Here is a 23,061-nt window from a genome sequence, read left to right on the forward strand (position 1 = left end):
ACATCAACTGAATACTACAATTTCAAACTAAGTTGTTTAACGAGAGTTTCAACTTATTTACTTGTTTAAATTCCGTGTTCATTTTCTCCGTAAAAAAAAAATGCTCATCTTAAATGCTTACAATACATCAACCGGAAGATTATAGTTTTTCGAGTATTATTGAACTTTATTATGAGATAAAATTCAAAAATATAAAACAATGTTTCAATAGCTCAACATATAGAATGTTTAGCCTTTTTTTGTCTCTCATATACCCAAATAAATAACATATACAACCTAGCGGTGGAACAATGTAATTCCAATCAAGAAAAGCACATCCATATTACGGTCATGTCTTCAGTAAATATCAACCTTAATATGAAATGTAAAAGAATACTAATTAGTTTATAGTAGAATCACATATGTTTCAGCCTTAAAAAAAACACAAAACAATATTGCAGAAAATTATATAGAATAGGAACAAGGTAATGTAATTGCTTGTAAATCGTAATTAGGCAATAGGATTGGAAATTGAACTTGACGCAAGACTTCTATGTTCGGTCTATTTCCTTCCTACGAAGAATCTATATCATTAAAGTAAAATTGAAATATAGAAAATGTATAATGTTTGAACTTTAACAATAAATTTGAGAATAAAAGAAAACTTGATGGGTGCTTTAACTTTCGTAAATGCACAACAATGCACAATGAATTTAAAGAAGAAAAAATAGATTCCATGTATCCTAGAAGAATTCACTAAGATAAAGCAGCAACAAAAGAGACCTATGAGCTTTTATCACAAATGATGTTTTGACCTAATAGTTAAAAATGAGGGCATGTGTATGATAAGTCATACTACTATATGTATAAATCCTCCATTGTAATTTGTATTGTGTTGTTGTTCATCCTCGCCAAATAAATAAATAATGTACGAGCTTTCTCTTTGGATAAATAAATTAGACCTTCATCAACACGACACATAACCCTTATCAATATTAAAGCCTCTATCCTCTTTGAAGAAGCCCTGTGATGGAAGACTGGAAGAATTGATTGAATAAAATGATAGCTAAGATTATTTATCGTCATTAAAAATAGTTAAACTAGCTTTAGTCGATCATGTATCATCCCTAGTTCAGTTTTTGGCTTATACTCCGTAATTTTCAAAGTCATATGCTTTAGGTCGAATTATGAATTAAAGGATTTATTATCCATATAACAGTCAAATTGATTTTGAAAACAGACAACAAAAACCCGAAAATTACTTTATATGATTTTCATATTTTCGTTTTTAGTTTTCTAAAAACTGAAATCTGGAAACAAAAACGACATCGAACGAGCCCTAATAAGTTGTTTAATGAGAGTTCAAGCTTACTTACTTGTAAACATTACGAAGTATAAAAAATCGATAAAATAAAAATATTCCGGGATAAATTTAACAAAACTCTATAACCCTATTTTCTACTCCGTGATGACTTCTTATTCATAATGTCAAAAATCAATACGATAACTCTATTAAAAATAGAAATTGAAATATTTACGAGATGGCCAATTTGTTGGTTGGTGATTCCCGTGGCACATTGAACACAAAGAACAAATAAGGAATGATGAAACCATCTATTCGCTCACAAAACAAAAACCCTCGAAATTAAACTACCCTTTTCATCAACTGTCTTATGAAGCTGAAAACCTAGTACTCACACTTCACCTCCCTTCTACGATTCACATAAACCCACAAAAAGATAGAGAAAATAAAAATAAGGGCTTTCAATTCTGCAACAATCCTTTTTCTTCTGGGTTTCTGTAACAATTCATTTCTGGGGTTGTTTTGGTTCTTCAATTTGAGTAATTCCCTTTTATTCTTCCGTTTTTTGGATAATTTGCTTCAACTTTTCATGCAATGTGTGTTACTTTGTTTTCCTTTGATTTGATTAATTAAGTTGGGTGATTGAGCAGTTGTTAATTTAGTGTTTAATTCACGGACTTATTGAAAATTTGCATTGGTTACGATAATTAAAATTTGATTTTGTTCTGATTGGTGTTTTTCTTGGGTCCAGTTACAATATCGGGCGTTTGTGAAATTTGTTTTTCCAATTCGTTGTTCTGGAAGGGTTTTGTGTCGATCAGTTTGAATAAAGGTGATAGTTTGCGAGTTGTGTATGGAGATGGACGAGGATTTGATTACTGCTTGCAAGGTAATTTTATGCTTAATTTCTCAATTTTTAGGTGTGGAAATTCTTCTGTTTAACAAGTTGTACATTCGAGTTTGATGGATTGGTTTCTCCAGTTTCTCCCTCATTTCACTTTGAGTTGTTGTTGTTAGAAAGGTCAAAGGTGGTGATCCAAGTTCGAGTATAGGTTTAAAATACTGATGACAAAGGTTGTATTAGTTGTGTATCGTGTTGGGTTAGCTTCAAATGGTGTGTGTAAAAATTTCAACTGTCAGGGAAGTTGGGGAGGGAGGCAGGGGATTTATGGGTTCAACGAGTGCGAAAAAGTTTTAATTTTAGTGTTACTTTGACCTTGTGGCTTTATGCGCTGACATAATAGGTTGTAGCCTTCAGGATTTAGACAAGGTAAACAGGCCTGTAGAGATGGAGAATAAGCTGAGAGAGTCTTCTTACGACTCATGATGGTTGAATACAAATGATCCACCGTTGCACTTCTTTCGATTCTCATACAAATTGAAAAAAATGTGGGCGTTACTTGGCAGTCTTATTGAATTCTTTTGTTTGATACTAATATCAAACTTTTTGCAAAAAGGTTTTCCCAGTAAACCAAAAAAATTAATGAGCAAAGGCTCTTTCCAATGCTGCCATTTCAATTCTTAAGTATCCGAGTTACACTGTAGCAGTATTAATGATGTAAAAATTAACTGGACTTTTTCAGTTTTTCAGCTCAATTCAGGCCCACTAAGTTCAGTTAAATTCATTTTAACACTAATTTTTTTTCAGATCACGTCAGGTCATATCCAATAAGTTTAGTTCAGATTCATTCAGTTCTAAAGAATAGGGTCTTATTTGACCAGGAAGTTTCAAATTAGAGAATTAGAGTTCTCCAATGGAATCTCTGAGAGAAATCATAAGAGACTTGTGTTTTTTTTTTTTCTCTCCAGAAGTAGCCTTGTGTAATGTTGCTCTCCTCTTGTATTTGTAGGCTAAGTTAGCACAATTCAGGTTGATAGAGCTCAAGGATGTACTAACTCAAGTTGGCCTTCCAAAGCAAGGGAAGAAGCAGGTAATACTTGCATGTACTAAAACTCGATGGAGATACCAAATTTTGCATGGCTTTTGTTCAAAATACAATGCTCTTCTTGTCCGTCTATTTTTTACTTTTGTGGTTTGAGCAATCTTTTCCTGTCAACTGTTCTTGTATGCAGGATCTTGTCGACAGAATTGTGGCTTTGCTGTATGATGAAGGCAGTGAGTTTCAATCTTTATATTATTCATGTTGTCATTTATGGACTTACGGTTGTGCAGCTTCTACCCTGTTTCCTTTAATTGTTTATTTTAAGGTATTCATTTTTGAATAGTATCAAAATCATGCTTGCGTTTAGACTGGAGTTGGGGGGGGGGGTCCTATAACAAATGAATGCTCCTCTTTTTTTTATTTCTTGTCTTTTCAACTCTTTTGTTAATACACTAGCAAATGAGTCCATGAGGTGTATCTTTCTAGGTTCCCTTAACCTTTTCTTCTATCTATTCACAGTACACGGTTTTGGCTAATGTAGTTGTCTTGTATTCCTCGTACAATCTTTCCTGCTCGCTTCTCACTTCTTAATACATCTGGATGAGTTTTTTTTTTTTTTTTTGGCATGCTGTGCGGGTTTCATTGAATGCACTGTTTTCACACCAGCTATTTATTTACAGCTCCAGGGTTGTTCAAGAATAATGTCAATGGGAAGGAAAAATTGGTGGAATTTATTGACGATGCTTACAGGTGAACTTACCCCCCCTCCTTGTTGTGCTTATAGAATTTGATAAGCCTCTGGATGAAACTTCTTTCTGTTACATTGAGGAAAAGGGTTATCCTCCAGACCCTCTGTTGTTCAACAGCTATTTTTAGTTTGCTTCACTGCCTAGTGCCTACTGTCAATCCTGACTTTGGAAGTGGATCGTTTTGTTTATTACGAATGGGATGCGAAGCCTGATAATAAGCACTAAATTGCCCTTTTCTACACTTGTTTTTGTTTCTTTGTAGTTGTTAAATACTCCGTAATATTTTGCACTTTTGCAAAACCTAATATATTGTTGAGTATCGGGTATCTCTAGGGACTAACAAGAAAGCAATTGCTGCATTCATGTGTCTGCAAGTTTACATGTAATTATGAGCATTTTGTTTTTTGGGACCTGAGGCAACATTGCTGCCTGTCTGCCTTTGGTCTTGTTCAAGAGAAGCTGGTTGACCTTATCTTTTTCTTGATCAAACAAGGGAAAGGGTAACAGCTGAAGAAATGGGTCTTGCACAATGTCAAAGTCTCAAATGCTTAAAGTTAGTTTTAGAAACTTATAAAATGTGCTACCAGATACTACCTTTTCTTGCCTCCATCCCCGTTTATGTCTTTATGGAATTTGTGATTGTTCCAAGGCATGCTCTGTCTAATTTAACTTTTAGCCCCGTTCTGGAATTTTCACTTAAATTGTGTAAAATTGGGCTTTCTTTGGGAGCCAGAAAGATGTGCGAATCAGGAAGTAATGGCTCAAATGCAAGGAAACAAAATTGCTCAGGTAGCAGCAGAACACAGCCTAGAGAGGAAGCTGAGGAATCGAATGAGTTAGAAAGGAAATTACGCTGTCCTTGTGGTAGTGATGTGCCTGGTGGTGGCCCGCTGGTTCAGGTAGAGTTATATTCTTGTTTTTTATTTTAATTGTTGTATCATGGAAGTTAGAACACCCTTTAGATGCCCATTTTGGATTTATGCTTTGAGATGCTGCTATACATATACAATGTTGACTGTTTAGTTAGCCTTCATATATTGCAGTCTTCATTCTTATTTCTAAACACATATGTGGGACCTAGAAGGAAAGTTAGAAGGAAAGTCACGATACTACCATCAATCAACAAAATTTTAAAATGGCATACCTCTTAATCATGTCACGTATTTGCTCCTTCACGTTTTATGGGGTGGATTGAAACTTATTGAGCATTATGCTATTCAATATTCACATTTGATAGGGTTCACATAAACTGAATGAGTTATATAAAGCAATTTATAGTTATTTTAAATAGATGTAATAATGCAGGGACTTCATTGAGGTTGGTGTTTATTTTTACAAAATGAGGGTAAAAAGAGAAAAAAATTGGTCGCCCTCAGGCTTCATTTTTTGTTTTCATCCATGAAATCAAGACTTGACTTCAATTATAAAACAATTGAAACAAAGGAAAACTTCAAATTGTTACAGCAAGAAGTTTTGTCTGCAAAGATTAACGGGCCTCTTCCATGTACATGCATCAGCAGAAAAATGAGGTTCTCTACTTGAGTGATCCAAGGCTTCATTTTCTTTCCGATTTACTAGCACATCTTTGGCCTACGAGTGTAAACGTGCAAATTGATACAAGGGTCGAGACTTAGGTTCCCATACCCATTCTGCTTACCACAACTTAGGTAACTCTGATTGTGTGTCTTAATGTCTTTTGTGCTCCCGAGGTTGAAAATTCGGCAAATGAAGTGGTGTTATTGTTCAAATTGTTTGTGCTGGTTTAACGAAAATTCTAGGATAAAAATGGGTGTATGCACTATGCAATGAGGAAAAGTCACCCTTGTGGCCTTGTGCATGTAGGTTAATCATAAAAGTCAATCAATATCCTATAGTCATTTGTGTCTCATCACACATGTTCCTTGACCTGTAGCTGCAGACTTATAGATCCCTGCATACATGCCTTATTGGTTTATGCCTTGTTTTGCTGAATGCAAGTGTATCTATTAGGGTATTGGATGAAGGGATCTGTACCGACTCTTCAGATCTACTTTTATTTAGGAGTAATTGTTGATAGATGTTTATGTAAAAATAATGATGATTTTCATTCTAGATCGCTCAAAAAGAACAAGGTAACAACTAAAATTTCTGCACGAAGTTGCATCTGCTAGCAAGACTAAGCTTTCTACTCCAGCACTGTCCTCTGTAGTAACTTTCTTTTGGTTGCTGCCTGTCTAATATTCTCTCTGTACTCACAACCTTAGTTGTACCTCAACATTGGAATATTTTATTGACACTATTTTCCCTTAATGATTCACATATTTGTACTATTTATTTATCTGCAGGCAAGGTTTTAATATTCTTTCCTTAAACCCTTTGTGCTTGTGTTTTGCTTTTGTCAATATCTTTTTTGCATAAATATTTGGTGAATGGGATTTAAGTAACGTTGTTACCGGTGCAGTGTCTGGATCCAGATTGCAATGTATGGCAACATAGCAGCTGCGTGATCATACCAGAGAAGCCATTGGAGAAGATTTCTATGCCCATTCATTTTTTATGTGAAATCTGTCGAGTGAAACGTGCTGACCCGTATGTAGTGTTTTTCTGCCTCTTTACATACACAACTACCTTTTTATACTTTAATGTTCAGTTTTGGTTGGTAACATTGCAATAATTGTTTCAAAAGGCATAATCAGAAATTTAAGTAACTTAGAAGTAAGCAAAGGATTCGATTTGGGAGCTGATTTGTGAAAGTTGTTACTATACTCACCTCCGTTTCTGAATAAGTTCATCACTTTGACTGAACACACTTGCCAATGCACAACTTTGACCACTGATATTTCTTATTGTGGTCTAGTAAATGCTATAAAAAGTTGATATAATGAAAATGTATATTGTGATTAATCCAACAACATAATAACATTTAATTGTGTATATATTAGTAAAAGATCAAATCAAAGATAGGATATGAATAGTGTAAAAGTCCAAGTGATGCGTTTATTCAGACACGGAGAGAGTTCCAATACAACTGTACTGAAAGTTTTTTTTTTATCAATTAATTACTAAAGATAATCAAATAAAGTTTTGGATATTTGTTTATTAAACTTTGTGCAATTTTGTTAAGCTTGTCTGGATGTTGAACGCATTCAGCTGTGCAAGGAATTCTTGTCCAGTATACCCTGTAGAACTTGGCAAACTGTCTAGTTGTGTTTTGTACTAGTAATAATGCTTGTAGTTTCACCAAAAAAAAAGAGCAACAAAATAGTGTAACGGAAAATGAAACACAAGTGTATATTTTTCTTCATCTTTTCTTTGCCACCATTTTGTTTGTGTGCTTAAAATTGTTTTTTTTAACAAAATTCACTCTTTAATTGCAGCTTTTGGAAAACTATGGCACATCCACTATATCCTTGCAAGTTGGGATCTTCCGCACTTTCTATTGATGGGTATGCAATGTCTCTTGGTGTCCTATAGTATTTTAACTTCAAACTTTAGCTTATACGGGAGAAGGATAATATTTATGAATCATCTTTAATATTTAAAAGGAAGGAATATTTATAAATCAGCTCATGCTTCACCTCTAATATTGTGCCAATCAGAAGCTTTTGATTTAGTGTCGGGCTCCTTTTTCACTCTTTTGGGGGTTTGGAATCTGTTACCTGGTTGTATTATCTGATTCAACCAGTTAATTGTATCCGCCGATTGTATTGACTGATTATATGTTTGATAAAAATAACTTTGGCTATACGTTAACATACCATGCACGTATACATGTATACTTTTTATTAGTGATGCTACTTAGTTATTTCATCTATGCGAGCTTCTCTTTGTAGCTGTGACCACCTATGCTCATCCATTGGTTCGGTGGTGGAGATGTAATCAGCATGGCTTATTACAATTGGTTGGTGTAACGATTATGTATTACTTTTGGACTAAGCAAGGGGTTTGGGAAGATGAAACCATCAATTTTAAGTGTAGATTGAAGAGGTGCACCGAGGATTAGGGTTTATTTAGAGTCCGCGGGGGGTGGGGGTGGTTACTTTGATGGTTTATATATGAGATTTTTATCAGACTTGAAGTTAGCACGAAACTTGAGTGGTTCTTTTCGGGAACAAAATTATTTTTGTTGTTGTACCTTGAGCTTTGATCTTTCACTTGTTTAGTTCAAGAAAGTAATGTGAAGTGAGATAGACAGTAAGTTTTATTGGAAAGAGCTTTTGAAAGCTCATGTCAACTAGGCAGCTGTGGAATGTGATGCTATGCTGCAGAAGAATTTTTCTTCTAAATAATGAGTATTCCGTGTATTGAAGTGACATCTAGGTGGTGTCACTACAAGACGGTATTAAGCATCGCTCAGCCACTCAAAGTCACCTAAGCACATACAGTGCTCGAGACAAAAGATGGTCAAGTGTGATTATTTTTGGAATTATTGTGTTGCTCTAATTGTAATGGATTTTTTTGGATGCTTTAATTATGTGTGACATATTCCTATTTGTGATTAATTAGTTCTCTTTCTGCATTTCTAATTTCTGTTATTCAGTACAAACCCACATATGATATTGGAAAAGAATTTTAAATTAACAAAGGCGGATAGGGAATTGTTGCAAAAGGCAGAGCATGAAATTCAGGTTATTCTTCTGCACCCTGTTTGTTGAGAGTATATGATCATCTTTTTTGTTAAAACATTCTCAAGAATATAACCTTGTTTTCTAGGTTTGGTGCATACTCTTTAATGACCGCGTTCCATATCGGATGCAGTGGCCGCTATATGCAGAGCTGCTGGTTAATGGTATGTAAATTTGTTAACCTTTTTGCACTTAGGATGATTACTGAGTTTCAAATTGAGAAGTTACTTGTTCTGATGCCATCTACAACTGCTTCTAGTTATCTTTCAATACGCTGTTCAACTCATATTTATCAAATATATTGTCATTTGTTTTCTTACTAGTTGCTTCTATTTTTATCAGGTAAACCAGTCAGGACTGTGAGTAGAGCTACCGGACAGCTGTTAGGAGCTAATGGACGCGATGATTGTGCAAAAGTGAGTTCTGTGGCAATTTTTACCTATTTAATCTCATAAGAAAGGAATGCTCAAGAACCCCAGAATCTTGAAAAGAAAAGTGGAGAGGAATGCTAAATAATAAGAACAACATAATATTTTCAGAGGAAGCCCTTTTTAATATGTTCGAAATATACTCAGGATTCTGTACATACCTCCAGAAACTGCAAATAAGAGTGGGGTGGGGTGCGACGTAGGATTTGAAATCCTGCTAATGCAACAAATTCTCTAAAATTAAATTCCTGGCTGAACTTCCGTTGGAAAGATAAATCCTTTGAAATCATTTATAAAACATATTTTGTACTCAAAACAACATGATACTTATATTATAAATGCGTAAATTAACAAAGGGAAGCATAATTTTATTACTAGACACAAAACCGAATACCTTTAAGAGGCTAAAGTACTAACCAAAGACTTAGAGTAAGTCACAAACAACATAAAACAAGTGAGTAGAATGACTAGAAGTCTAGAATAGAAAAGAAAAGAAAACTCGGTTCTTCAAGCTTAATAGTTGCGCCCCTAGGCTCCTTAATCACATCATCATCATCATAAGCATCTTACTCATCCTCATCATCTAGCTCCATCTTCACCAATATCCTCTTCCATCACATCTTCAGCTTCATCGTCATAAAACATCACAACTCCACAGAAGCGTTTGCTTCTCGTAGGTTGTGTCGCTTGGTTAAGTTGAAGCGTTTACAGCTGCGCTTTCGCTCGCCCATCGCTTTTAAACTAAGAATGCCCTTAGTTGCACACCCCTCTCTAACAACCTACCTCGCAATTCAATGACTACCATAATATGAGGAGAAAAAGGGTCTCCCTTCTTTATCCTTGTGATTAAGAGAACCTCATCATTTTAGGCCCCATTCACCAATACTAAAAAATAACCTTCAGGAAAATATCCCAATCAATGTCCCCACAGTCCACCAAATCTCTTCCTCTCAACAACTGCATAAAGAAACCCAACTTACCATGTCGTAAGCCTTCTTAAAATCTTATTTGAACACCACACGAAGGTCCCCTTCTAATGGGCCTTACTCAAATTGTCATTGATCTTTTTTCCTTACTTTGGGATTGCAAAATCAAGAGGGAATTACACCCCTAACTTATCTGCTAATACTTTCGCGACAATCTTATTGACACTAGTGAGCAAGCTTATTCGGCTGGTAGTCCCAAACCTTGGTAGATTTGGGAACAAGAGTGATAGAGGTGGAATTCATGCTCCTGCCACTGACCCCAGTTTCATTAACGTCTGTAAAAAGGATAGGAAATAATAAACCTATTTTGCCAGGTACTTCACTTATAGCCTTGCCGAATAAAACTTGTGTGACCTTATCCTTGTTGAAGGGTCTCTCTATATCATACTCCTAAATGAGAAGAAGATGAACCTTAATGGAAACCCTCTATCTTTGGCACCTTCATGAACAAAATGCTATCAAATTGCATAGTTTTCTGTCCCATATTGGCCAAATCCCCTACACTGGCAAAGCTCTTCCCCAATCATCCTCGGACTCCATGTGTCTTCACTGAAGAGATACTGAAAGGGAGAACTCGGAAGTGATTAGGAAATGGTTAGAATTCACCTCCTGTTTAGCTGCAAAAGTAATTCTTCAACTTCTTCATGTTCACAATAACGATCAAACCTAAAGAGTGCATTATGACAAACCAATTGAACTTTGCATTACTGAATGGTGTTTCTTGCTGCTCACTACCACAAATGAAAGCATTCGACTCCTTCATGTCAACTCTCCCTGTATGTCAAGTGATCTCTCCATTCTAACAATGCTGAAGTTACCTTCCACGATTCACCCTGGATTACAGAGATCCGCCGTGGCGTGATGCTGCAATGGTTATTATGTGGAGTGTGTGGTTATAGCGGAAATCACATGTCTTTTAGAGTCGTCATAGGCAAAGGTATATGGTGCTTTGAAGAATTTCAACTGGCAAAACTCAACGAACTTGGGGGGATTTGTAACTTAAATTTCTGCTTGAGGGCATACTGTCCTTATTTTTTGTACTTGCTTTACCTATCTATCCCCCAGAAAATGCAACTGAAGGTAAAACAATCACCTCGGGAGACAATCTACTTGATATGACACAAGACATTATTGATTTCATTTAATTGTCATTGTCTTTACTTCTAGCAATCACACTGAAGACAATATTTTTACAGATTATGGCATACATTGTGGAAGGAGTTAATAAGATTTCTCTATCAGGCACTGATGCCCGTTCTTTCTGCTTTGGAGTCAAACTTGTGAGAAGGCGTACGCTTGAGCAGGTATCTTCCCTTTGTTTTGCTTTATTAATTTGAACCTTTGTTTCCTTTCTTTCCATCCTTTTTCTCTTCTACGAGGTACAAAGAGTCTTGTTACAATTAATATTGATAGCTTGGTTAGTTGGCGAAGGGACCTCATATAGGACTTGCAGGTTGTAAATTTGTAATGCTAGTCCCTTTAACTATTTTGGAATTAAGATAACCCCATAGGAGGAATGTTATATTCTTCTAAGCCTCGCCAATTTTGCTGTATTACATTGACATGATTCACATGATTAGTTGGTGAGAATTCTTTTTTTGTCAGTTGAAATAATGTCTAGCGACTCTAGTCTAGTCTTCTAGATATATTATTTTCATGCCTCTGGTGTTGGGTTCAGTGAAGAACGGTGTAAATAAAGTTCAATTATGGTGGAGTTAAGTTTCTGTTTCTTGACGTGGTGGTGAAGCACAGGACCAGATGCCAGATATGAAATAATATCAAGAGAAGGGTGCAAAATTGTTAAATGCTCCTATACTTCTGTAGTTCTGTTCTACTTCTCTATTCTTCATGTGAAAGCGAGTCTGGATTTGTTAGTTAAAGAGGATGGTATATAATGGACGCTCGACCGCAAAGGCAAAGACTGTCAAACGAGTCTGGGCGTGCTTTCTTTAGATTTTTATTAATTATTATTTACTTTTGAATATCTCAGTTCAATTAAAGATACTGTTGTATGATACGGAGTATCCAACTGCTGAATTACAAAATGGTCCTCCGCAAGGAATGCTTGAACATTTAATTTATTATCACTTACCATTGAGCACTAGAATTATAAGATGCTTTGGGAATCGATAAAAGAAATTAGACATTTCATGTGAATGCAGAGTCTCTGTTGTTTTGTGAGCATTGCTTTTTGTGTTGTTTGGTTGTCTTGTTGTTGGTCTTTGGGCCATAGTGGTTCTCTCCCTTGTAATTACTCTTTGTTTTTGTTAATGTAATTCTTACTTACCAAAAAAAAAAAAAAAATCAACTGCCAAGTATTTAATAGCTTGCATGAGTTAGGTTTGCCAATTTTGAGAATGCTCGCATTTATCAATTATCAAACCAAAAGCAAAATGTGACATGTTTTACAGTGAACATTTGAAAAATGGATAAAGTACAAGAACAAAAGTTCTCGTACCACAATTATAAGATGACTTAGGAATCAATTAGTAAAGTGAAATAACTGCAAGAATGGTGTCTGCCTTGACGTGTCCTAAATTTAATAGCTTACACGAGTTAGGTTTACCAATTTCAAGAAAGTTCCCATGTACCAAACAAAAGCATATTGTGACATATTTTATAGTGCATTTAGAAAAAATTGGATAAAGTTTATTCTTATCATTATTTTTATACATAAGTTTAGACCACATCAGATCAAATGTGAAAATATGTAATGTCATATTAGAAAAAAGTAATCATATCAAAGTAGAAATAGTTAGATGAGATCACCCTCGAATATAGCCTCAATATCTGAAGAAAAATGCCTTGCAAACTTTCTGTGATCATTGAAACTAGAATACTTTGCACAAGGTCTTGAAAACCGTTTGTACACTTTAGCTGCCATGAAATGTAGTCATTCTGGGACAATTCACTTTTTCATTTTTTTTGCATTATTCACCTAATATATGTATATATGGTTCATCTAGGTGCTAAGCATGATTCCCAAGGAATCTGATGGTGAATCATTTGAAAATGCACTTGCTCGGGTTCAGCGCTGCATTGGTGGTGGTATTACGACAGGCAATGATGACAGTGATAGTGATTTGGAGGTCATTGCTGATTCAATCCCAGTTAATCTTCGCTGTCCTGTAAGTCCTCATAGTTAGAAGAATATTTCCAATATATTTCATAACGCTACTTTTCTTGCTTTTGAGTAACTTTTCGATGTATCATGGTCAGTGTATTACATTCCAAAATATGGAGGGACCGAGGGATGATAAATCATTGCCTCATTTTCTAAGTTTCTACTTCTTCCCACGTCCCGGATTGCTTGCAGCGCTTTTCTTATAAAGCCCTACCCTATTATTTGCAAGGACTTATATAAAAAGCATGAACCCACTTTACTTACTACTTTCTAAAAAACATTAAAAAAAGACATCTCCACTCGCACTTCATAAAGATAAAATGGCCCACTTCATAAAGATAAAATGGCCCACTTCATAAAGGAGTCATGATGTTCAATTTATTGTGGCATTTATAAAAACAGTGGTTGTGCAAATGCATTGTTTATAATAGGCTTCTCTCGTTTTTTTGTTCTCCTTTTCCCTTTATTTTATGGTGGGGGTGTCTTGGACGTGAAACACAGATGAGCGGCTCTAGAATGAGGACTGCTGGAAGATTCAGAGCTTGTGCACACATGGGTTGCTTTGATCTTCAAACTTTTGTGGGACTAAATGAACGCTCTAGGAAGGCAAGATTTTCTCTGTACTTACAACTTGACTTAATAATCTGGCTGTTATGGATAAAATGATGCTTGTATGGACTATTTCCCATTGCAGTGGCAATGCCCTATCTGTCTGAAGAACTACTGTCTTGAAGATGTTATTGTTGACCCTTTCTTCAATCTTATTCTGAAAAAGGTAGCCTCTGAACAGAAGTTCTCCTGCTTCTATTATCATTAAATATATAATCTAACCTCTTTTCTGTTTATTATAGATGCAAAGATGTGGAGAAGAGATACATGAGATTGACATGAAACCTGATGGTTCTTGGCGAGTAAAGAATGCTCGTGAAGTTGGGGATCTTGCTCAGTGGCACTTTCCTGATGGTTTGATCCAGGTGTCCTCCATATCACAAACGGCGAGAGAACATGTATCAGAACGCAATACTTCAAAACTTACACAGGATAATGTTGCGAATTGGCATGCTGTTGGGCAAGGAAGTGATGAAGTTGGAAATATTGACCAAAACATTATTACAATGAGTAGCACCACGACAGGAGATCTTAAAGATGATGGAGACCCAAGTATCAATCAAGACGGTGTTGAGCAATTTGGGGTTTCTGATATGAATGAACCTGAAATCACCTCAGGCGAAAACTGTAATCTTCCTTCTGCATTTGCTGATGTTATTGTTCTTAGCGATTCGGAAGATGATGATGTCAATCTGGTTCATCCTGAAACTTCTCATGTGGTTTGTCATACTAAAAATGAAGAATGCTTAATTTCTTCCCCTGGGGAAAATCTCAACTCTTATCCGGATGTTGCTTCTGATGAGGGCCCTGGTATATTCAGAGGGAGTGCTGGTGATTTTTTGATTCCTCAGTCCCCTACACCTTCTAGATTGCCAGAAGGTTCTGGGTTTGATTTCTTTGGTACTTCAGGTCCCTTGCTTGATGAACACAATTCTTTAACGTCTTTAACCTACCCAAGACCTGATAATTGTGAGCTCACCGCAGCTTCCGCTGTAGATCCTGCTCATCATGTGATCCCTTCATATGATCCCCTAAATACCTCATTCGACCATCAATTTGCATCTGCCAATGGGACCATCCCTTTGGAAGCTATCCTTCCATGTACATTGATTTCCGGAAATGAGCTACCAATTTTAAATAGTAGTCCTGGTGAGGATTGGATTTCTTTGAAAACTGGTGCCAATGGAAATGAGAGTTCCAGCAGTAATGTGGAGGCTCATCAGGAATCTGCAGATGAAAATGGGCTGGATTTGCAAAACCAGTTTAGGTCCAAAGAAGGTATATATTCCAGCTTAAATGTTGCTGCATTTTCTTTTGAAGCTAGATATAATAAGAGCGTAGGTATGGCTTATTCCAGGGTTTATTTTTAGTTTTTATATGGAAATAAAACTAGGCAGACTACGTAGCGCATCCTTCTGGGGGTGAAATACACTGACTCCAAGTTAAGAAAATGAAATTGATGAGAATATAGAAACTACACTCTAACCTCCAACTACCCAATCACAGTTCCACAAAAAAAAACACTTGGTGAATAGACTAAAATGGTAAATGATTTGCCGAACGATAGAAGATAACCCTGAAACCTCAGAGAACAAACTTGAAGCGCAAATCTGAATACCTAGCCTTAACTAAAAAAAAATATCCAAGGGAACCCAAGGGCGATGTTCTTCGACAATTTTAGTTTTGCTCATGTCTCGTATGAATTCAAGGACATATTCAATAAAATATTGACCGCTGGTCAGAATTGTTCTCTTCTGTTCTGAGAGAGAGTCAAAAGCCTATAGTATAGCACTGCAGGAAGACCACGGTATCGTGCGGGCTATGAACAACTATATCAGCTGAACTTAATAAGATAGCAATTACAACCCAAGAAGTTATAAATACCTGGCCATGGATTTGGAGACCTCCTATATTGCCAATAAGCCAAACAAAAATGAAAGAAAACAAAGAAAGTTTTGATTTAAAAAAAAAAAAAAACTCCTAATATTTAGAACCTTGAACAAAGTATAGAGTTGCTACTCCACCATTCTTGGCATCTAACTTCACTACAAAGCCTCGCAAAAATAAATCTACACTTGCATCAAAGGCCTGCAAAGATGGCGGTGAGGGAACTCGTCGAAGAACTTGAAGAAAACTCCACATCTGAATGTAGTGATGATGACTAGATCTAGAGCTTTTGAGATAGATCTAACTAGAAAGGATGGGAAAATCCGACTGAGGAATTTAAGGGATTGGAAAAGAGCCGACTGAGGCTTATAATTCTTTAACCCTCAATTTCAAAACCATTGGTGAAAAAAAAATGAGGGGTAAAGACTTACAGATATTCTAAGTGAAGTATATTCTAAAGGAACACATTTGAGGGATAGAGAATTTGGGGATGACGACTAGAGATGGGGGGGGGGGGGGGGGGGTTAAATTAATTAGGGTCTTCTGAGGTTTATTTTTTCTTTTTCTGTTGGGGTTCTCTACAGAGAGGATGGAGGTTCCCAAATAGTGGTTTAAAAAGAAAATATTGGTTATATGATTCTTGCTTTGCCTCTTTATGAGGCCGAAAATTACTTTTTAGCATCGCCTGTTTTTTCTAATTTTTTTTATTGTAATTTCACATTTGACGAATGTTATCAGTAAGGAATTGTTGATTCTTGATGAAGCTTCATATTCGGTCTGGTGAGCATCCTTCCGTTAAGTTAAGGCTAGGGAGTGAAGATGATGGTTTTGGACAATTGTTTTGTTGAACTGTTATTAAACTAAAAAAGAAAGAAGAGAAAGAACTCAGAGTTGGCGCCTGGTTGCTTGCTTACCAAGCCATCCCGGCAAGCTCCTCCAGTTCGATTATTATACAGGAAAAGATTTTTAAGCAACTGTAGTGTAGTGCACTGAAATTTATCCGTATTTGGTACTTCCTGCAGATATTATCTTCTCCTTAAATGGAAATTTTCTGTGTTTTGTCTCCATAAGAAATACCGTCCTTTCCTCTAACCTTCAAGGGAGAGAAGGATTATTGAAGGTAACTGGAAATTAGGAAAGATCAGAGGTAGATCTCCTCCAAGTGGAAAGTTCCTCTGACAACATTCAAGACATGCCGTTAATTTTATATTGAATGGTTGGAAATTTGAAAATTTGCAGTAATATCTGGATTAGTTCATGATAATTTTGTGAATTGTGATATCTGATTATGAAGACGGCTTGTTCCCATTCTTATTTCATATTCTGAAAACATTGTTTCACAATTAATTTACTTTGGTAAAGAAGTATGCAAGCGACCGAACAATGGAGGTTTTCTATTTTAATTGATTCGCTACTCATTTACAAGTATGTAACAAGTAAAACTTGAAGCTAATGGCTGTTTTCTGATGTCATTTTATATCAGCCTATTAGATTGGTTTTCTCATGTAGTACCAAGGGGGTGCAAGTTGTCAATAGCAATTTAACTTTTACTGTGCCCTCCTTCATTCAGATACTAGCTTGAATTGTTTTTCTCCTAAAAAATATGTGCATCAGGCGTGTTGTTATTGTGAAGATGTTTGCAGCTTCTTGAATTGTAGTTTTTGGTAGAAGAAAACATATCTTCTGTGTGTTACAGTATTTGCATTAGGCATGTTGTTCAAAGAGAAGTAGCAATCCCCGAGCAAGATTGCCTTCCAACTAGCATTAGAGGAGATAAAAGTAAGTCTTACCTCTACAAAATAAGAATTCTGTACCCATAAGACCTTCAAAGAAAGATGACATGTAATACATGAGGTGAGTATGTTTTTGAGTTTTTCAGGGAAAGTGTAATATGTGAAAAAGGTAGACTTCACATCTCCAGATGTGTCTCATATAGTTCATTTAACTGAAGTCATACACAAAACAGGGTGTGCATATCCACAGTGAATTTTCCTTAATAGCATGACTTCCCTTTTATGAGGTCTGTAGCAACCTGTACAATCTTTTATATGGCTTAAATATTTTCTATGGAAGATAAAGCTGCATATATAAAGATCTGAACGATTGTGAACTTGCGATTTAGATTACGTTTACGTAGTATATGTTTCTGATCTGGGATGTATTTCTCACGCGCTGATGTACTACTATAAATACCCAGGGTGACATTGTCGTTTTCTGATGTGTTTAATTTTGTACGAACATTGTTTTCATTCCTATATTTCCAATTTTCGCATGGTTTGACATGTAATCTTGAAATATTCCTTTCCAGATTCTTTGCTTCAAAGGACTCGTGGAGAATCTGGATCTAGATCAGACATCGCTGCTAGTAGGAAAAGGTCTGACGGTCCTTTTACTTTCCCTCGCCAGCAAAGATCTCAAAGGAGGCGAACATGTGTACAAACATCTAAGGACCTCGCATCAAAACAAAGTTAATTGTGTTGGCAAACTTGGACGTTTAATAGGCCTCTAAGGGGAACACTGAGGGAGGCTATTTGCCTGCTTGGCTTTCCATTTCTATGGTGGTTCTCCTTTTTAACCTTTGATGGTTTACCTTACAGAGCCAGTTTTATCATGCTGTTTAAGGAAACCATTGCTTTTCTACCTTGCACAATTTTAATAATCTGGGGAGAGCTGTTTTGTCTTTATGGTAAATTGGTAAGCCATCAGTAGGATTCAGGTCTGGGATATTATGTCTGCCGTTGCTTGAAGACACATGGATTTCCCCTTTAATCTAGTTGGGCTTGCTCTCCTCCATAGCAGGTAAAGATTCGAATCTTTGTAGTATGGCCATAATGATTTTGTGGTAGATTACTTGTCTAAAGCTCATTGGTGAGAATATTAACGGAAAAAGCTTCTTTTAAAATGTCACTTCTGAAATAAGTAGTATGTTTTTGTTGTCCTGGATCATGTAGTAGTTTGGTTACATTTATCCTGTGTCCAAAAATAATTGTCAATGGTTAGTGTGATTTGAACTAACCATGTGATGACATGGAGGTACTAAATTCCGTCCAAAAAAAATAGTGAAATATACTGCTTTTTGATGTCTAGGAAAAGTTACCTTCCCTATAATAGGGATGATGATTGTATTTTCCTGGGATGCTTACTAAAATCAAGGATAGAGAAGGCGTGAAAATTATATTATTGTTGAGGCTTTTTTAGTAAATTCATGTCTTATTCTTAATAAAAGTATATACAAATCCATGTCATATCCTTAATATATGTATATATCATATTCTAGATCATGAAAGTAACAGCTGTTTGTAATTAGTTGCATGTTTCTTTATACCACGCTTAAGGATATCAGTTTCTTTTCCTGTTTCTTTCCTTTTTTTCCTGTTTTTTTCTTCTTTTTTTACTGTTTTCCCATGTTGATGTAATGAAACAATTTATGTAAAAGCTCTCAACTTGAGTTTTACGATTTTGAATGTTTTTTATCCTAGGAAGTTTCCAAATTTTGTAATGGAAAGTTTGTATAAACTGTCTCGGTTATGCACCATCTTCTTTTAACAGTCATGTGCTCCTACCTATTGATTGATTAGGATTGTTATCAATTTTTCCTTTTGTAATTTAGGTTTATTTCTGTGATAAGTTAGGATTCTTCATTCTGTTGTTGGTGTTAGGTAGTTTTGCTTTGTGTATAGTTAACTTAGTGGTAGAAGTCTTGGCGCTAGGTTTGTTTTATTTGAGAGATTAGAGATTTTATTACTTCCGCCTTTAAAATTCATTCACCAACTTTACTTGCAAAGTTGGATCAAGTCAGGGTCTGTATTTCACCCGAATGAGTCCGTACTGTTTTCTTCGTTAAAACAAAAATTAAACTATGTCTATCTTTGGAACTCTGATGGGGGGATAAATGTTAGGTAAATAACGTGCAAATTATGTCCCTCTGTGGATTAAATGTAGTAGACTTATGGCCAGTACCATGCACGGAGTACTGGGTTAGTGGCGACCAATTGTTTGCACTTGTTAGTGTAACTATGTCATGCTCTCAGTTCATCTATCTTTACATTATTAATTTGGTGTTGACTAATAATATTTCTGACCTGTAGATCCTGTGCCCCGAGGGAGCAAACTTGTTAGTTGCAAAAAGACACGCAAAGGTGGAAGAAATTTTGCAAGGTGAATGTTATGGCTTTAGGTTGGCGTATTCAGCTGACAGTTAAATCACTAAGAGGAATTATACTCGTGATTGGATGACTGACGATCCAAAACGAGGAAACGTGTTTTGTATGAGCTTTGAGTCCAGCGATGATGCTACGTATGTCTACTAGTCAAGACTGGTGAAATTTCATTGTCATAATTTCTCTGATGAAAAACTGGTAGCATACTGCTGCAATGTAAAGGGAAGATTAATTAGTGAGTCTGCTAGAATTAGGTTTTTTCTTCTTTCTTTGCCCCCTCTCCCCCCTTTCACTTGGGGGTTGGGGGTGGGCTGGGCTGGGCTGGGCTGGGCTGGGCTCTATACAGGTAGCTCATGGCGATAATTTGATGCTGCGGCAGAGGCCACAAATTGGTCAATATACTTGGAAGCTCTAATTTGGCGGCGACACTGATGGCCTATTTGGGAAAGTTTTCCATGATAGAGGATTACTTGCCTAGATTTCCTTCACAAAAACATGCCAAAGAATGTAAATTTTAATGTATTCAAGTGTAAATAATTTTTTCCTGTTACTGTCAAAACAGGGCATATTTGGAAAATCATCTTTATAGACGTCCTCCATTCTTAGAGCTGTGCCGTTGTGGCTATCCAAGTAACTCTCCAACAAGAATTATCTTTTGACCAACATGGATCTCTTCATGTAGAGCGACTTCATGGCCAAGACACCTGAAGAATTGAATCTTTTTGACAGATAGGGGCGCTACTATGTTTGTGAAAGCCAATAAATTATGAACACGTGATAAACTTTTATACTTTAAATATTTGCAATTCAGGAAAATATGTAAATGAAAAATTAATACTACGTATATTAGAGAAAAAAAACTCACAATAATGGTATTTTTATTTTTGATAACTTGAGATTAAAATATAACAATTAATAATCCTTTTAGGGAAACACAATTAATAGTATTTCCTCCGTTCCATGTTGTTTTCCCTTTTGATTTTTTTATGCTAATTTAGGAATATTTTAGGAAAAAAACATGAATTTATGAAGGAAAGAATTTATATGTAAGATTATTTTGAATGCCATAAAGAAAATTGGAAAAATATTATGGGACGAAGGGAGTATTTACAATTAATTAGAGATGGAGAAAAAATTATCCCTAAGCCAAAACCAGCCTCAGAAGATGGGTCATAAACAAGATTTCACAAGCTAAAATCCAAAATTTACTCTGCCAGAATAACCATTTAAATTTGTATGTCAAACTGACCCAACTAGAAATTGAACCGTAACTGACAAGTGATGACTCATGACCAATGTTGAATAAGTTCAAATTTTCAAATAAAGAAGTTCTCATTTAGAACTATATATCTAAAAGAATTGTTAATTTTCTTCATCTGCATCGAATTTGATTATTAGCTTCATGCCTTCACAGAAAAGAGTCATGTTTTGTCACCGGTCAACACAAAAGTAGCTACTACTAAGATGACTGAACACAAAAGTAGCTACTACTAAGATGGCTGAACACAAAAGTAGCTACTACTAAGATGGCTGAACACAAAAGTAGCTACTCCGTACTACTAAGATGGCTGAACATCTTCATGTTATATACTCTTGGCTGTACATCTTCTTGTTACGTATGAGATATTCTGATTTACAGAGCTTATTCTGGTATCTACAACATTCCAGCTATAGAAGAACTGAAGAACGTACTGTCACCAATCAAGCCATAACACATCAATTAATCAAGGAGGCACAAGAAAGACAACAAATGCAGCAACTCAGTCCCTGACAAATGAAGCGACGGCTTCTTTTTGAGCATCAACAGACTCGTTCTGACGACGACGATACATATTTTCATCCTGTGACTGTAGCATGCCCCTAATCACATTGAGACCAAAACTGCTTTTGAACTGTGTTTCGTCATCAATTACATGTACAAATCCCTTGTTAAGTCCAAATTCTACATGGAAGTAGGGGAAGTTCTTGGGGATACAAGCACGCAGCCCTTTCTGACTTGTATCAATCAACTTCTTTGCGTTGTGCTGACTCCACTCGTCTTCTGCCTCATCAATTGCCTGCAAAAGAAAAAAACATTCCCTGAAAACCACTAGAAAGAGGGTGGAAGTACATTGCATGCCTCTGCTGAAGAAAGTACGGAGTATGTAATAATGTGTCTGCTATTTTGCACCTAGAATAACTATACTTGATAATTATTGAGTCTTGTAAATCACTGTAAAATAAGGTTAGTACAAGAGTCTCAAAAAGGTGCCTTAGGAAATTGGGTTACAGGCACACTACACATTTTATGATACTGAGAAACCTACGAAACATGAATCTCACTCTGCATGCAGGAAACGGTTCCTTAGGATTGAAACAATTATGCGCACACATAAGACATACCACATCAATGCACTTCTTTTAAGCAAGTTCAAACTGATTTGAATGAAGCCATAAGCCCATGAGTAAATGAGATAAATAATATTTTCTGGTGAAACGACCACCTATCCAGTATATATACATTCAGTATATGATACCAGCTATCTATACATTCATGTGATACCAGCTATCCACTATATATACATTCAGTATATGATACCAGCTATCCAAAACAATTCAACACCCATTATCCTTTAGGATAGAAGTTATCACATACATTCATTACCTGGTGGGCACCAATGCAGAGGGACATAAGACTCAGTTGTCACCTTTAGAATTCCGATTTAAGTAGATAATACTGAGAAGAAAACTGACCTTTTTAAAATAAAGAGGTGCTTCTTTTGCAATGTCTTTGGGCAAAGGAATGCACTCAATTAAGCAATGGCGCTGCTGCTGTGCTAACGAATGCACTGTTTCCAAAAAGATCATTTCTTTGTCTTGCCTCGCAGCCATCTTAATGAGGCACTTCTTGAAGTTGCGGATTTCTTCCCAAACATTTTCATCATCTACCATTCTTGTGGTCAACTCATGCTGTTGAAATTAACATTACCAGATAGTTAGAATTTAAAGACCAAAAACACGAACAAAGTACTGATTAAATTAGCACATTCTATATAGTATATAGTATATATACTACGTAGTATTTTTAAGTCATTAGCTATATTCAGGAGCAAACGTAACAAAAACAATGGCATGATCACTTTAACATATGAAGCCATTACATTTTGCATTAAAATATGAAGTGCATAAATAAATGAAAATAAAATGAATACACTTCTACACAAATAGCAGAAAGCTAAAAACAAGGTCAACTTATAGAGAAACAGACAGTACCTGCAATGTTAATATGCAGCAATGGCCAGGGGTAACTGGCTGGAACTGTGGTAGCATTAGGTATGTAAAATTCGCTGTAGCTACAACAAGATGTTTA

The 23,061-nt window shown here is 35.9% G+C and overlaps 2 protein-coding genes across 2 annotated transcripts; one reads left to right on the forward strand and one right to left on the reverse strand.

Annotated features, from left to right (window-relative positions):
* Positions 1–1,556: 1,556 nt before the first annotated feature.
* LOC110803233 (E3 SUMO-protein ligase SIZ1) lies at positions 1,557–20,319 on the forward strand. The gene is made up of 18 exons (XM_022008731.2): positions 1,557–1,821; positions 2,034–2,171; positions 3,133–3,213; positions 3,356–3,398; positions 3,846–3,915; positions 4,648–4,813; positions 6,355–6,482; positions 7,271–7,339; positions 8,434–8,521; positions 8,607–8,682; positions 8,861–8,934; positions 11,129–11,236; positions 12,899–13,060; positions 13,558–13,662; positions 13,751–13,831; positions 13,908–14,943; positions 17,861–18,351; positions 19,641–20,319. The coding sequence occupies exons 2-17, from the start codon at positions 2,136–2,138 to the stop codon at positions 18,022–18,024; spliced, it is 2,487 nt and encodes an 828-aa protein (XP_021864423.1). The 5' UTR covers positions 1,557–1,821; positions 2,034–2,135; the 3' UTR covers positions 18,025–18,351; positions 19,641–20,319.
* An 804-nt stretch (positions 20,320–21,123) lies between these two features.
* LOC110803220 (uncharacterized) lies at positions 21,124–22,642 on the reverse strand. The gene is made up of 2 exons (XM_022008714.2): positions 22,446–22,642; positions 21,124–21,769 (listed from the first exon to the last, which is right to left on the reverse strand). The coding sequence occupies exons 1-2, from the start codon at positions 22,581–22,583 to the stop codon at positions 21,473–21,475; spliced, it is 435 nt and encodes a 144-aa protein (XP_021864406.2). The 5' UTR covers positions 22,584–22,642; the 3' UTR covers positions 21,124–21,472.
* Between the last annotated feature and the right edge of the window lie 419 nt (positions 22,643–23,061).

This window comes from Spinacia oleracea, chromosome 1 (assembly GCF_020520425.1).
Source record: "Spinacia oleracea cultivar Varoflay chromosome 1, BTI_SOV_V1, whole genome shotgun sequence".
In the NCBI taxonomy this organism is placed as follows: Eukaryota; Viridiplantae; Streptophyta; class Magnoliopsida; order Caryophyllales; family Amaranthaceae; genus Spinacia; species Spinacia oleracea.